At 47.6% G+C, this 14,773-nt stretch overlaps 1 protein-coding gene across 1 annotated transcript in view; it reads left to right on the top strand.

Annotated features, from left to right (window-relative positions):
- COL20A1 (collagen type XX alpha 1 chain) overlaps positions 1-14,773 on the top strand; it is a 44,737-nt gene that overhangs the window by 7,287 nt on the left and 22,677 nt on the right. The window contains exons 7-19 of the mRNA XM_086474663.1: positions 443-562; positions 739-903; positions 2,437-2,601; positions 3,567-3,739; positions 4,403-4,532; positions 5,021-5,166; positions 6,548-6,671; positions 7,132-7,271; positions 7,869-7,998; positions 8,520-8,662; positions 9,779-9,911; positions 13,840-13,982; positions 14,569-14,698. Coding sequence (XP_086330789.1) covers positions 443-562; positions 739-903; positions 2,437-2,601; positions 3,567-3,739; positions 4,403-4,532; positions 5,021-5,166; positions 6,548-6,671; positions 7,132-7,271; positions 7,869-7,998; positions 8,520-8,662; positions 9,779-9,911; positions 13,840-13,982; positions 14,569-14,698 — 1,842 coding nt within the window. The remainder of the gene's footprint in view (positions 1-442; positions 563-738; positions 904-2,436; positions 2,602-3,566; positions 3,740-4,402; positions 4,533-5,020; positions 5,167-6,547; positions 6,672-7,131; positions 7,272-7,868; positions 7,999-8,519; positions 8,663-9,778; positions 9,912-13,839; positions 13,983-14,568; positions 14,699-14,773) is intronic.

The raw sequence follows: 14,773 nt of genomic DNA on the forward strand, positions 1-14,773 counted from the left end.
CCTCAGCACTGCACAGACAGCTGTGGTGGCAATGCCAAGGTGGAGCTGCTTTGAGTTCAGCTAAGAATGGTCCTGCTTCCAGTTCTGAGTGATGCTAACGCTGGCGAGGCTGTACCTGAAATAGGACAGAGTAAATCCTTCCCACTCCTTGCAGCCCATTAGCTTGACCCCGATTAACACTGAGACCTTATCAAACACTTCAGAACACCACTGCAGGGGTAAGTACCGCTGTGCCTAGTGGGATCTGAAGCATCACCTTGCTGCCTTCATGACAACGACCATGCAGAGAAGTGGAGACAGAAACCGAATCTGCTCACTCCCACTCCCTTTCATTGTTCTGGGGCATCCTGCCATGGCAAGCCTGACACCGCCTCCCCAAAATGGGTCTCCTCTTGCAGCTTACCTTGGCGTGCATGATGCCGATAGCTCTTGCCTTCCCCAGGGCTGTCCCAGTACAGCAGCGATCCCCGCACAGAGTGGGATCTGAGCACTTACTCGACGAGGGACCAGGTGCTGGAGGCCATGAGGAACGTGCGGTACAAGGGCGGCAACACCTTTACAGGTAACTCCATCTCGCGGGTCTCTGCTGCGTGATCTGTGTGGCTGCAGCGGGGGAAGCTGCTCCCATGGGATGATGTCCTCCGTGGGGACCGAGGCCACTGGGCGCAGAGAAAAGAGTAAAGGTGGGGGGTTTGCCTGCAAGGCCGTAGCACACCATCCGTGTCTGCTCCTCCCCAGGTCTGGCGCTGACTCACGTTCTGGAGCGGAATTTGAAACCAGATGCTGGTGCCCGGTTGGAGGCTGAGAAGTTGGTCATCCTCCTGACTGATGGAAAATCCCAGGATGATGCCAACCTGGCTGCTCAGACCTTGAAAAACCTGGGCATAGAGATATTTGCCATTGGTAAGATCACAGCTATAGATAAGCCGTAGGACAAAGCCAACCTACTCGTGATCTTCTTCAAATGGAAGGTTATGTTCCCCCAACTTTGGTAGAAGCATCCCGAAGCTGTAAAGCTAAGGTAGTGGGTAAGACCTCATTACATTGTGGCTAAGATGAAAATTAACTCATTTGTTCAGCACAAGCAGTGTCTTCAAAGGGTATTTTGTTTTTAGAAAAAACATTCATTCACATGAGAGATTTCACGCCTCCCATCTAAAGACCTTTGTGACCCTCCGAGACCTGTGCCAGGAGAACATATTCTCAGCTGTGGCATTAGGCAAGAGAACATTGTATTGGGGAGGGCAGGAGACCTCCTTTATAATAACTGCCTCTCACAACTTCCCATTTCTCTGAATAATATTACCTGCTCTTCACTCTCTGGCAGCAGTAATGAGCCACAAAATGGCCTTGAGTAGCTCTGTCCTTGATGGCTACACGAGTCTGCTAGAGACTATTACATGAGCGATAAAGTTACACAGAAAACTCTCCTAAAATTGCAATTGCCAAAACTTTAAGTGCTGATTTATTGCAAGGGTTTATTGCAAGGGTTTAGTTAAGTGGCTGGTGCTGCGATTCCTTTCATGGACCAAGTGGAGCTGCTGAGCCTCAGCTGTATGTTGTGCAGCACAACAAACCAACATCTAAGTGTACCTGAAATCACTTGGAGATCTCTTCCTGGCTGGGGTCTTCACCTTTCCTCTCTGGGTAGAGGAATATCATGTTGTTTGGTCCTCAGACATCAGGGACCTGAGTATTAATCTCAATAGCGCTTTGGTCCTCACCGCAAGAGCAAGGGGGAAGGAAGCTAGCAAAGCTGTTAAGGTGATGGTCTTGGACTTGAGAAACTAGGTGGGATCCCTGTCTGGCAATGGGACTGCTTGAGCAAAGTTAGGGCACCCTTGAGCCTTGCATTGGAGGGCAAAATAAGTTACACGCTGTGGAGCCTGGTCTGCAGAGGGATCGGGGTGGAGGATGCTCTGTGATGGTGAAGTTCTGCTAAATAAATGGTCTGCTTTTTGCTCACCCCTGACTCTCTGGAAATGCAATGATGTTGTGATGAACAACAGGTTCTCTGTGGGGAGCGCTGGCACCTCACAAATACAAAATTGTTGTTTATTCATTCCCTCCTTCCCCCATTTATGCCAACTGCTTTTTAGGGTGACAAATATTTGCCTTCATGGTAGCAAAGCCTACAAGTGATGAGGAGGCAGGAAAACAGAAGGAGGATTTACTAGACTGTCTCCAGGCCACAAAAGACCTTCTGAGCCTACAGAGTTGAAAGCCCTTCCCAGGCTGGGCTGAGGCTGCTGCTGCAGGAAGGCCCAAGACAATTTTCAGACACCACCACCACACTGGAATGACTGGGAGGCTCTGCTTGGCAAGCACGATGACGATGGACCCATCCTGCCCCTGAACAAATGACACAGGAGCAGGAGGCAGAAGCTGCTCCTCTCTGGGGCTTTTTCTCAGTCTCGTTCTCTGCTCTGGTTGCAGGGGTGAAGAACGCGGACGAGGCAGAGCTGAAGCAGGTGGCCTCGGAGCCACTGGAGCTCACCGTGTACAACGTGCTGGATTTCCCCCTGCTGAGCTCTCTGGTTGGCAAGCTTACCCGGGTCCTGTGCACCAGGATCAAAGAGAAGAGCAACAAGGAAAATGCAGGTGAGGTGAACCCTTCTCAGCGAGGGCTGAGCTTCCTTCTGCTCACATCCACCTTCCTTGCCATCAGGATCGACCCTTTCTCACACCTTCCGTTATCTTACGGTGTGACAAATGCATTGAAATAATCTCCTTTTCTGAGTTTCTTCCAGCCAAGGGGAGGCAGAAAAAACAAAAGAGCTAATATGAGAATATATTAGGTGAGAGTGTATGGAGGAAATGTGGAAGTAGGAAAAGGAGATGATGAAACATCTAAACCACATGTTTTTTCCTCCGAATTTTATTTTAAACGGTGGACTTCCAAGGCATTTTCAAGTTAAAGCCAAACAGCCTATTTCTTTCCTTTGCTGGAGAGCAGTGTGTATGATGAACAAGAGAGTGAAGAACCACTCCAGAAGTTAGCTTAGAACCTCAGGAGAAATGTTGTGTACATATTTCTATCTCTCTCTGCTCTAAGATTGGCCCAAGGAGAATGGGAAAGTCTAACTTTCAAGAATACTTTTATTTTAATGCTCTGGAGATTCATATAAATAAATAGATCCATTCTTATTAATTTGTCCTTTTTTGATATAATTAGACATTTTTCAAAGGGGCAGATGAGGCTAAAGAAAGATGGGCTGCCCAAAAAGGAAACCAAAATAACTTCTGTTTGTTCATTTTGACAAATTTTCATGATTGAGGAGAGCTGGGTCATCTTATGGATACACAGAAAAGTGCAGACTTGCGTTGAAAAAATATTCCCAGCACCCAGCAAAATATGCAGCCTGTTCTCTATGGAGTATTTATGTTCTATGTATGCCCAGTTTTAGAATACTTACTTCAGAGCAGTTTGGAACTCTGTTTCTGTACTCTATAGGGAGGGAGACTGCAACTTGATTTGGAAAATGTTACTCAGATTTATGAGCTGGAAAGTACTTTTGGCATGAGAAATCTGAATATAAGAAAGTAACCTTGCCTTTAATTCCCAGGCAGCACTGTGAAAGATATCCCTGTGAACACAGGTCCCCAGCTGAGCCCAACCGACCTTAAAATATCAGCTGTGACCTCTAAGAGCATGCACTTGACCTGGAGTCCTCCCCTGAGGCCACCAAAGAAATATCGGATTGTGTATTATCCATCTAAGGGTGGTATCCCCAAAGAGGTGAGAGACCTTTCTCTGGACATCCGAGACTGTAGTATCTTCCAGACAGTGGCTGGGAATTTAAATAGACTTGAGTAGACAAAAAGATGAGGGTAGAGGTACAGTTCTTGTGGGACATCAGCTAAAGCGAGCGATGAAATTAAATGCACAATGAGTGTAAATGTGATCAGCTGATGGGATGACAAGACAGAAGAGGAAATGGGATAAATATCATTTTTCTAGAAATACTGCAAGCCATGCCAACACTGATTTTTCTCTTATGCAGTGTTATCTCCTCCCTAAAGCATCTGTTTTGACTCAAAGATGACACCCAGGTACACAGAGCTATCCAAGGATGCTCATCTGTGATGGGTACGACTTAGAAAAGCAAACACAAATTGTTGATGGATTTCCATTGATTTCAGTGGCAACACGATTAGAGTCTTGTGCTTGGTGTTTGCACAGATCTCAGCTTTAGAGGACAGGAATGCTCATTGCCTCTTACCTCTCTGTTTTGGGGAGATGCTAGCTGGCACCAGTTCAGAGGGCAGCTGGACTTCGTGTTTCTGGGCACAGATCTGCCACAAAGAAGCCACGCTTGTTAGCGAAGGCCAGTTCAGCCGTTCCTTTGCTAAAGAGTGGCTAGCACCTCCCCATCTTGACGGCCCTCCTTTGTGTTTTCAGGTGGTTTTAGATGGAGCAGTCTCCTCTTTGCAGCTTTCCAATCTGACCTCGCACACGGAGTATCTGGTGTCGGTGTTTCCTATCTACGACACAGTTGTTGGGGATGGGCTGAGAGGCGTCACCTCCACATGTAGGTCGTGAGTAGAGAGAATTGTGCTGACCCATGGTTAGGATAGGCGGGCAACGCTCCTCCTTTGTGACCATCACTGACTGGAGCCTGACATTGTATTTTTCTCCCTTTCTCAAGTTCAGTCTGTCCACATCTGTGGAGATGTTCAGCACTTGACCAGATAAGACCCTGAGCAACCTGCTCTTTGAGCAGCAGGTTGGACCAGAGACCTTCAGGGGTCCCTTTCCACCTACATCATTCTGCAAAGGAGACCACTGGCATGGCAGTAATACACTATGCTAGAAATATCTTGCAACCCCTTGCCACTTTTTTATCCTTGAGCTCCAGGTGAATTAAACATGTTCTCTGTAAAGTGAGAAAACTGTTAGATGTTGGGTAGATGTCCACCAGCTTCCAGCAGCTGTCACAAAGCCAGGTCTTCTCTGGGGTTGGAGCTGTCACAGACCTCATACACTAAAGATCTCTTTCTGCCTTGTTTTTCCATTCAGTGCCTTTGTCCTCCCCTCGCTCCCTGCGTGTCTCTGAGCTGACCCACAACAGTATCAGGCTGAGCTGGAAGGCAGCCCAGGGAGCCACACAGTACCTGGTGCTCTGCTCCGCAGCCCCCAGTGGAGCAGAGGACTACACAACAGAGGTAGAGTTCATGAGAATAATGACAATATCATTTTTTCTCCGTCTGGTGTGAGTTTAGTTCCAACTCTAACCTTTGTGAATTGGTATCATGTGTTTAAACAACAACAAAAAAAGTGTCAGCATTATTGCCAGCAGCATCTTTCATGGAAGATTTTATTTTTATGGTGTATCTCAAAGCCATTTATAACTGTGAGGGTTTCATAAGGGAAATTAAGGCATAGGGGGAGAACTGACTGCCTCATGGGGTCCTGGAAACCCAGGCACTGAACTAGCATCTCTGCAGCCCTAAGTGTAATTGCTGTATCCTTGAGGCTGTACATAAATGTCTTTGCTTTCTTTATCTTAAAATGTTAATTGAAAATTTCTTAGAGCAGTTTTCACTGACCTCTGAAAACAGACCTGCGACACTGCTTAAGAATAAAACAATATTTGATGAATGGAAAATCCTTAAAAACCTCTAAGAACTCTTTGTCATGTATGTGTTTTAATGAGTTCTCTGGACTACCTGTAGGCTGAGGATAGGAATTCAAAAAAACAATACCAACCAAAAAGTTGTGGGGGGATCATGTATTGCCTCTTTGACTCAGATCCCCCCTCCCCCAAATACACAGCAATAGGAGCAATTGCAAGACGGTTTTCAAAATAGAGCAGTTAATGCTTATACTCAACTTTCAGTGTATAATTGTGTGGGGTTTTTAAGATTCAGAACATTTTGAGAGAAACCAATGTTTAAAATTTTATTTTAGCATAGTAGAACATTTCTGCAGTTACCTGACCCACTTGCTGTAAGAGCCCAACGCTCCAAGGCTACGGGATGTCTGTAAAATCAGCATCAAAATGTTCCCGGCCTTTTATAAAGCTGTGCTCCGTTGTGTGCAGACTCCTAAAAGTCTCGGAGGGGGCATTTCTGCAGCGAGCAGGCTGTAGGAGGAGAGCTGTGGCCGTGCTGTGTTAGCGGCAGGTGGCAGCAACCCGTCTGCGATGGCTCTGCTTGCAGCAGGCAGCTCTTTCTGCAAGAGCTTTCCATGTGGCTGAGCCAAGTGGGATTATGTCTCTCACATGCCCCTTGATCCGAGCCAGACACCACCAGCAGCATCATTTCTGTAGAAGAGACTTACGCCTCTGCAGACCAGAATAAGAGAAGGTGATGTGTAGGAGAAGGTGATGGGTACCCTCAAGGTGCTTGGTGTCCCTTGGGAAGAAAGGCCAAGCACTGACCGCTGTAGAGCGCCTACCCAAGTGGTGATGTCCCAAAATGGAGAAGTCCCCTTAGTGTAACCAAAGGGACCTTGGCCCGTGTCTCTGTAAGGTCTTGCTCTGTTGAGGGCATTGGCAGGTACCCAAGAGCTGAAGGGTACCCCGAAACATCTCTCTGTTGATAGGTGAAGGTGGCCCAGCCTGAGGTCCTGCTGGACGGGCTGTCGCCCAGCACCGAGTACTCTGTTGCGGTGTACGCGATGTACGGGGAAGATGCGAGTGACCCAGCCAGCATCCAGGAAACCACCCGTAAGTGCTGCTGCTGTTTACTGGGTTGTTATTAAACACTTAAGGCAGGAGAGGCATGTTAAACGAGGTGCTTCTCATATTGGGCATGTGGCTTGTAAACACACTGCCTCTTCCCTGCCTGATCTTAAGTGAATATCGGTCCCTGAGGGCATCTCTAATTACACGGTGAGCCATGAAAAAGGAGTGATTTTCCCCTGGTAAAAAAGGACTCCTGAAAGAGTTGTTCCCTGAGGTCTTTGTTGTCTGGGGAGAAAAAAGGAGCTGTTTGGCTGTTTCTTCACCTAAAGCCCAGGTAGCTGTTCATGACATCCCAGAGGCATGTGTGGTAGTGACATAAAGAGAATATTTTCCTGCATGGTAAATGGGTCTCTTAGTTCAAGGTGAAGCAGGAGGCAGTCGGTGGCATTGCCATTGTGCAGCCTGTAAAGCCTCGGAGTGCTGTCACTAACTGTTGTTGCAGTGGCCTTGAGTCCTCCCAGATACCTCAGCTTCTCCGAGCTCAGCCACGCGTCTGTTCGAGTGAGCTGGGAGGCTGCGGCTCCGTCCGTGAAAGCTCACCACGTCACCTATGTTTCTAGCAGAGGGAGCAATGCTGGGGAGGTGAGTCCTCAGGGGGTTGATGGAAGTAAAAGAAACTTGGGAGGTCAGGTGCTGCCTCGTTCTCCTTCAGCTGCGTGGTTCAGGGAGGGCTGATCTGCTGGCAGGGTTTTAGCTCTGAAATGGGCACTTTTGATGCAGTTGCCTCCCACGTGCTAACCCCTCTGCAGCTGTACCCATGCAGAGAATCGTAGAATAATCTGGGTTGGAAAGGACCTTTAAATGTCATCTGGTCCGACCCCCCTGCAATGAGCAGGGACATATTTAGCCAGATCAGGTTGCTCAGAGCGTCGTCCCACCTGGCCTTGAATATTCCAGGGATGGGGAATCTACCACCTCTCTGGGAAACCTGTTCCAGTGTTTCACCACATTCATTGTTACAAATTTTTTCCTTATATCTAGTCTGAATCTATAAAACCATTATCCCTCGTTCTATCGCAATAGGCCCTACTAAAAAGTCTGTCCCCACCTTTCCTGTAGGCCCCCTTTACTGTAAGACCACTATAAAGTCTCCCCAGAGCCTTCTCTTCTCCAGGTTGAACAACCCCAACTCTCTCGGCCTTTCTCATACAATACTCATACAAAACTCCTCCACTGCAGGTGGAGCTTCCTGGCACTGCAACATCCACTGTCCTGAGACCTTTGTCCTCCCTCACCCAATACTTCATCAGTGTCAGATCTACGTATGATGAAGGGGACTCCTTTCCAATTACTGGCAATGTTACCACCTGTAAGTAGGGAATGGAGTTGCTTTTGGTCCCAGTCACAGGTGACATAATTGGCTTGTGTGTGTCTGAACTGGGATGTTTTGAAGACCAGTCCCAGCAGCTCATGGCCAAAACCCTTGCAGAAAACCCAGAGGACTGTTCTTTTATGTGGAATATGTCCAACTGTGTTATGTTTAAAATGAGGTGGAAAGAATAAAGAAGGGAAGCAAATGAAGAAAAAGCATGATGTGTCACTAACCTCTGTGTCCTTGAGAGCCCTCCCAGCCTTCTCTCCTTTACAGTATGGGTGTGATGCATGTCCTCTCCACAAATGAGATAATCCTCCTTAATTGGGGTTTTAAAAATAATTTACCCCTCTCTGTCCTGATGGCTGTTGTCATATGAGTCTGAGGTAAAAGACAGGCTGGTCTCAGACATCTGCCTGGTTGATGTTTTGCTCCCCAACCATCTGCTCCCCACCTTGGCTCTGACAAGGCGCTGTCAGTGCCTGCGGTTCAGCTCATTTTCCTTCTGCATCCCTCAGTAAAGGTCCCCCCGCCGCGGGCACTGAAGGTTACTGAGCTCTCCGGGAACAGCCTCCAACTGCAGTGGGAAGCTGTCGCTGCTTCTGATGTGGTTGTCTACCAGATCAAATGGAGCACAGTCGGTGGAGAGAAGCCTCAGGAGGTACGGACCCACACACCGCTCTGGGGAGGCTGGGTTGGCTTTCTGCCTGCTTGATGGCTCTGAACTCACCTGCGGAGGTGGCATAGGGTGGTGTAAAACTATTCAGGTTAATGCACTCAAGCAATTAAACAGTTCAGCACTCAGTCAAAATAGCCTATGGCATAAGACAGGGTCTGTCCTGGGTCCGGCTCTGTTCAGTGGAGCAGTCACCTTGAGTGCTGGAAGCAGGAGGGACAGCAGGACAGATTCCTACAGGCTCTGGGAAGATTGCAGAAGTGTTCTGCAAAATCTCAAGGATGAAACTCAATAGGGACAAGCAGAAAGTATTAAGCTTAGGCAGGAATAATTAACTACAGGTATACAGGATGTAGAACAAATAGCTAAGAAGCAATTCGGTAGAAAAAGATCTGGGGTTGCAAAGAATCACAATGTCAAGTTGTTGTGGAAAAGAAAAAGATAATACTCAAGTATTTATAGCTAGACGTATTGCCTCTAAGACAGATGATGCAACTTCTGCTTTCCTCAGTGCTGGTAAGCACTGACTACTTTGGGGATACCCAAAAGGTATATAAAATATATAAAAAATAAAAGATACTTCAAGAAGGAGGAGGTCCAACTGAGGATAATGACTAGACAGAGCTGGTGCAGGAGGGGCAGGGATGGACCAGGCGACCTCTTCCAACTCAAGCCCCTAATTTCAGTATGAGTGCAAAAAGCACTTAAGCACACATCACTCATGCAATGCTGCACGTTTGGGCTGGAATAGGGGTGTATTGGGGCTTCCATCCCCAGCATACCTAAAAGCTGGAAACTGAGCAAAGGGAATTCATGCTTGAGGCAGGTTGAGTGCCTTGTGTCAGAGCACTGCACTGTGGCACTGCAGCAGCTGCTGAATGTAACTGGGTGGTGATGCACGGGCATCTACTCTGCGTTAACGAGGGCTGGAATTTTGCCTTTGTTGAGATGTGTGCAACCCACAACGGTAGACTTTGTCCCCAAAGCCCGGTGCTAACTCATCTGTGCCTACGGGCAATCTGTGAGCCAGACACTTGGATGGCTTGAACTAGCTTGGGAATGCCTGGGAACTTGTCTGACTCATTTCTTCCCCTGCTGCAGCTCTCCATCGCTGGAAATGTGGCAACTGCTGTCCTGCCAGGCTTGCAGAAGAACACTGACTATAAAATATCCATCTGGGCCTATTACAAAGATGGTGCTCGAAGCGACACGGTTTCTGTCCAGCACAGGACCAGTAAGTGATCTCTGCTTGTTATCCACAGCCTAGGGATAATAAACAGGGCACAGGATGCCTCAGAACCCATGCACATCTGCAGTAGCTCAGATCTGGTCATCTCCCCCTGTGAAAACCCAACCCTGAATGTCTGGAAGGAGCTAGAGATATTTAGCCTTCTGTCTTAGAGTGTTCTGAATTTGTCCTGAGAAAAATAGGCTGGGCAAACACAAGCAGGCTGGTGCATCTTATAGGTATGTGATACCCTTGCAATGTATTTCATGTGGAATATATTGCTTTCCTCCTACCCTGCTGCTTCTGTGCAGTGTACTGATGCAAATGAATTGGCTTTCTGGAGGGTGCTCAGCTGAAAGTGTCACTGTGCTGCCTAATGAATGTTTCCTGTTAGTAAAATATTGTCTGTTCAGGAGGGTGAGGATTTCTTCAGCTACGTCATCGCTGAGCTTTGCTTCATCTGAGGGCACTTACAAAAATGAGGGAGAATCCGGCCTGCAGACTCTGCCTTGGAAGCATTATCTAAATCTCACTTTGTACAGGCAGGATATGAGGTTAAAAAGTGGCACTCCCAGAGGTCCTCTTAATTAATATTGCCTGTATAATGGCTTTGTTGGCAGTGAATGGAATACAATTCATTCAACAGCAGCAGTCCTCTGCTCCTCCATCTCTCAGTTCTCAACCTCCTTTGCAGAATAAACTCATTTAGGCTGGTGTTGAGCCGATGAAGCTCAGAGTAATGGCAATCTTGGAATCAGAAGCTCAGGTTTTATTAATAATGAATAATAACAACATTACTTTATAGAAACCTGCCTCAGGCAAGTACCTAGGAGCTGCATACTGACCAAAAAAAAAAAAAAAAAAAAAAGCATCCTACAGGTAATAATGATAAATGGACAATTAGAGCTGTTTAGAGGCTTCAGAAAACAAATGACTATGTTTTAAGCCTTGAACTGCAAAACGTCAGAAGAGCTTCCTCAGCCCACTGCAAATGACATGCGATGGTGCCCTTCCAGGCATATGTGAACAAGCCAGTCCTTGCTGGTGTTGGGACCCCAGTGGGACACGGAAGGCAATTTGACTTCTGCTTGTCAGTCTCTGTCCTTGTTCAGGAACAAGGATGCCTTAGGGATGTCAGGCTTTGCCTTGCTGCATGCGGAAAGCAAAGGGCTCAGAGAAATCAGGTAGCAACTGGGCAGCCAAACAGGAGTCTGGGTGCATGGGTGCTGCTGGTTGGTTTGCATGACCAGTCAGGGTGGTGCCACACAAATCTCAGGGCCAACATTTGCATGTGCAATCGGTGACTTTGCTGGTGATTCTTTCTTTTTAATATTTAAAGTAAGATGTGCCCACAGGGGAGAAGTGGCACACGAGAAGGGATGGCTGGTGACTTCCAGGAGGCAGTGCTGATCTTGGGCAGTTCAGAGGAAACTTGTGGATGACAGCAAATCAAATAAGGCTGGTGCACTGGATGCATGGGAAGACGTGGCACTAGACGGGACTGTGGGAAATTCTGGGATATGGTTATACTTCAAACCTTTACTGTTTCAAGCAAAAGTTACCATCTTGTACTGTGTGAACTACAAGTAGTTAGAACTATGAATAGTTAGAACTGCGAGTGGTTAGAGTGTCCAACAGGGTCAATCTACTTGTCAGAGCTGGTGAATGGTAACTCATTCAGCTAAAGCATGGCAATCCCTTATGTTACCTGCAAAACCCCAAACCCTTGATGGTCGGGCCATAAAAGAAGTCCGTTAGCTTAAGCAAGATGAGACAAAAATTAGTAAATATGGTCTCAGGAAGAACTTATTCACAAAGCTGGCAATGTTACCTCTCCCCATCTTCCACATCTGCTCAGAAAGTGTCTCTTGGAAGCTTTTGCCACCAGGGCAGAGTATGTCTCATCGTTTTCTGCGCAAAGAACAACAGAGCAGTTTGGATGGGAACTGCTGCTGAAGCTGGGCTGAGCCACCCCGGCTGACTGAAGTGCATTACAAACTGTTTATGTGTCCCATTCGTCCAGCTAAGCTGTGCCAGCAGCGTCTCCAGCCTGGGGCTGATAAATGTCTTCAAGTTCTTTACCCAGCTCCTCAATGAGCTCTTCCTAGCAGAGCATACATTGCAAATAAAAGAGATTGAAACAAGGGGAAGAAGCTTCAACCCATGTCACTGAGGGAAAAAACACGACCTGTATAATCATTGCAGATGAGCATTTTGATGGACCAGACTCCAGGGTTCTACTCTTCTTTGAAAATATGCTTGTGATGCTGGTTAGACCCGAGAGCAAGCAGGCTGGGATTCCTCCTACAGAGGAGCAGAGGTTCAAGAGGTAATCGAAGACACAGATGGTGTCCTCTGGTCAGAGATGCTTCTATCCTCCTGGGCAGCTTCAGGAGGTGACCTTTCCCCTGGCTGTCAGATCCATGCCATCAAATTCTGCCGGGCCTGGGGGCTTTCCAGAATAAACCCAGCTCAGAACACTTTCCCTAACTTTTCCTTTAAAGTCCACTGAAGCAGTCTCCATTTACTTCAGCCGAAGGAAACGGCCAATGCAGCCAGCAAAGATGCAGACGCATAGCACAGCGCTAATAATAGTGCTGTTGAAGTGACTTTACCTCCCACACTTGTTTTCTTCTCCGCTTTACCTTGCGGTGATACACAGCAACAGCCTCCAGCCTGATTCAGCTGCTAGCGCTCTTGGTTCAGCTTCAGTAAAAGTAAGCTCATTTTATACAGAAAAGGGAAGGAGGATCAATGAAGATGCAAATGATCTTCATTCAACCTGTGCTCTAAGGTCACCCTGGACTTTGCTGGGTGGGCAGAAGAGCCTTACAGGTAAAACTGCAGAATAGAAATCTTGTAGCCTGGGGCTGTGTCCTTGGCTGTCTGTAAGGCTCACCCACCATTTTTAGTCTCTTCTGAGTAAAATGCTTCTGTTTCTCTGCGCAAGACTTCTGCGTCTTCCCACCAGCATGGGTTCAAGGGCAGACACGTGCATTCATGCAGAGCAAGACACACTGCTTGGGAACAAGCTCCAGGAGCAGATGACCCCACGCTCTCAAGCCCCTTGTTTGAACAGCGGGTGCATTTAGCCCACTCTGCCTTTCTCTTATTAACGCTCAACCCTTGCTCAGAGAAATCACTCCAGCAGAACAGTCTCTGTCCCCAGGTTCACTTTGCTACACAGCAGGACCCCAGGGAAAGAAATGCATTTACATAATTAAAGACTGCTCAGCTTTGGTCTCTGGCAAACCCTTTTCTGGCTGACTGTGGCTCAGCCCATCACCTCTTTGGGATCCATCTATATAATCACAGTGCAGGACCAGAGAAGGGCGAGTAGCCCAGATGTGATCCCCTGTATGTGATCCCCTCCTCGAGGCTGTAGGTGTTGGTGTGAGAAGCACCAGACAAAACTGCTGTGTGCTGGTCACTGTGGGGTTTTGTAGAAGAATTTTAAAACAGAAAGAAAAAGCTGGAAAATATTAGAAATTATGATGGGTTAATTTTGAAGAGCAATCCAGGTTTAACCAGCAATCGAGATGTTTGTCTAGTGTGTCTCCAGATCTTTGCTGAAATTCAATTGCAGTTCAGGCCTTTATGAAAGGTATCCTTTGGCGTTTGTCCATGTTGTAGACAAAGGATCTGTTTTCCTTGTGCTTCCAGGACTCTTCTCTGCTTCCAAGATTTTCTTCCAGGTCCTAGGATTTGAATTCTTGAATGCTTGAGCTGCACTGTGTCATGCTCTGGCAATCTCCATCCCTCCAGGATGTCTCTTGCCTAGTCCCCGAGGTGGCTGCTTCTGTTCTGAGCATTGGTTACAGCACAGCAGAGCGTGGAAGTGTTCAGAAGTGGCCTTGGAAGCAAGTGCTGTTGACTCTGTTTATAGACGTCACTACCTGCCTTTTATGCCGTTCACCTTTAATCCCTGATGCAGATTCTCGGAGCCCACCCACCAACCTCTTCATCGACTCTGAGACCCCCACCAGCCTCCAGGTCCACTGGACCCCCCCTGACGGCCGCATACAGCACTACAAAATCATCTACAACCCTGTTTCTGACGCCGGTGCTCAGCAGACAGTAAGTCTCCAGCTCCTTTGTAGATGACAGGCATTGGACCAGAGGGACATGGGGACAATTTCATGCCCAGGGGAACTCTGGTCGCTCCAGTAGGACTTACCGTAAGGACAGCTGGTTCGCAGGAGGGCAAAACCACATCTCTTCCTCTGACTTGCTGGTGTGTTGCTTTGTGAAGAGGACCTCCAGGCTTCTTTGTGATTAAGATGCCTGTGTCCATCAAAGCAGCTAATAACGCAGCTTTCTCCCTTCCCTGAACTGGGGTGAGGAATTCTTGGAGGCAGAGGGGTTGAGGATAAAACTACTGCCCCTCTGACTTAGGGAGATTAAATATTAACCTTTTAAAACCTGGATTTTCTACTCAAATCCAGAGTGATTATCATGTTATAGGGCACTTCTGACACATTTGCATGGGGAATATTGAGGTCTTTACATAGGGAAATGCTCTTCCCCTGGACACAGCTAGTCCAATGGCAGTGCATAGCCAGGCTTCCTTGGCTTGCTCTCACCATTGCTTGAACTAAGCAGGATGTAAGAGCTGAAATGGGAACCTGCCCAAATGTTGGGCTCTTTTTCCACCCTGCTGTAGATCATGGCTTCTGGCAAAAGCAGCAGCGTGACCCTGCAGTCGCTGCTGCCTGATCGAGCCTACAAGGTGACCCTTTCTGCCATCCACTACACAGGAGAGAGCGAAAGCACATCCACAACAGGCCGGACAGGTCAGTGTATCAGTCGGAACACGCATGTTCTTCCTAAGCTTCCATCCGTCAGTCTTGAGACAATCTCTGTCGGGG

This window comes from Leptosomus discolor, chromosome 17 (genome assembly GCF_034619465.1).
Source record: "Leptosomus discolor isolate bLepDis1 chromosome 17, bLepDis1.hap2, whole genome shotgun sequence".
Lineage (NCBI taxonomy): Eukaryota > Metazoa > Chordata > Aves > Leptosomiformes > Leptosomidae > Leptosomus > Leptosomus discolor.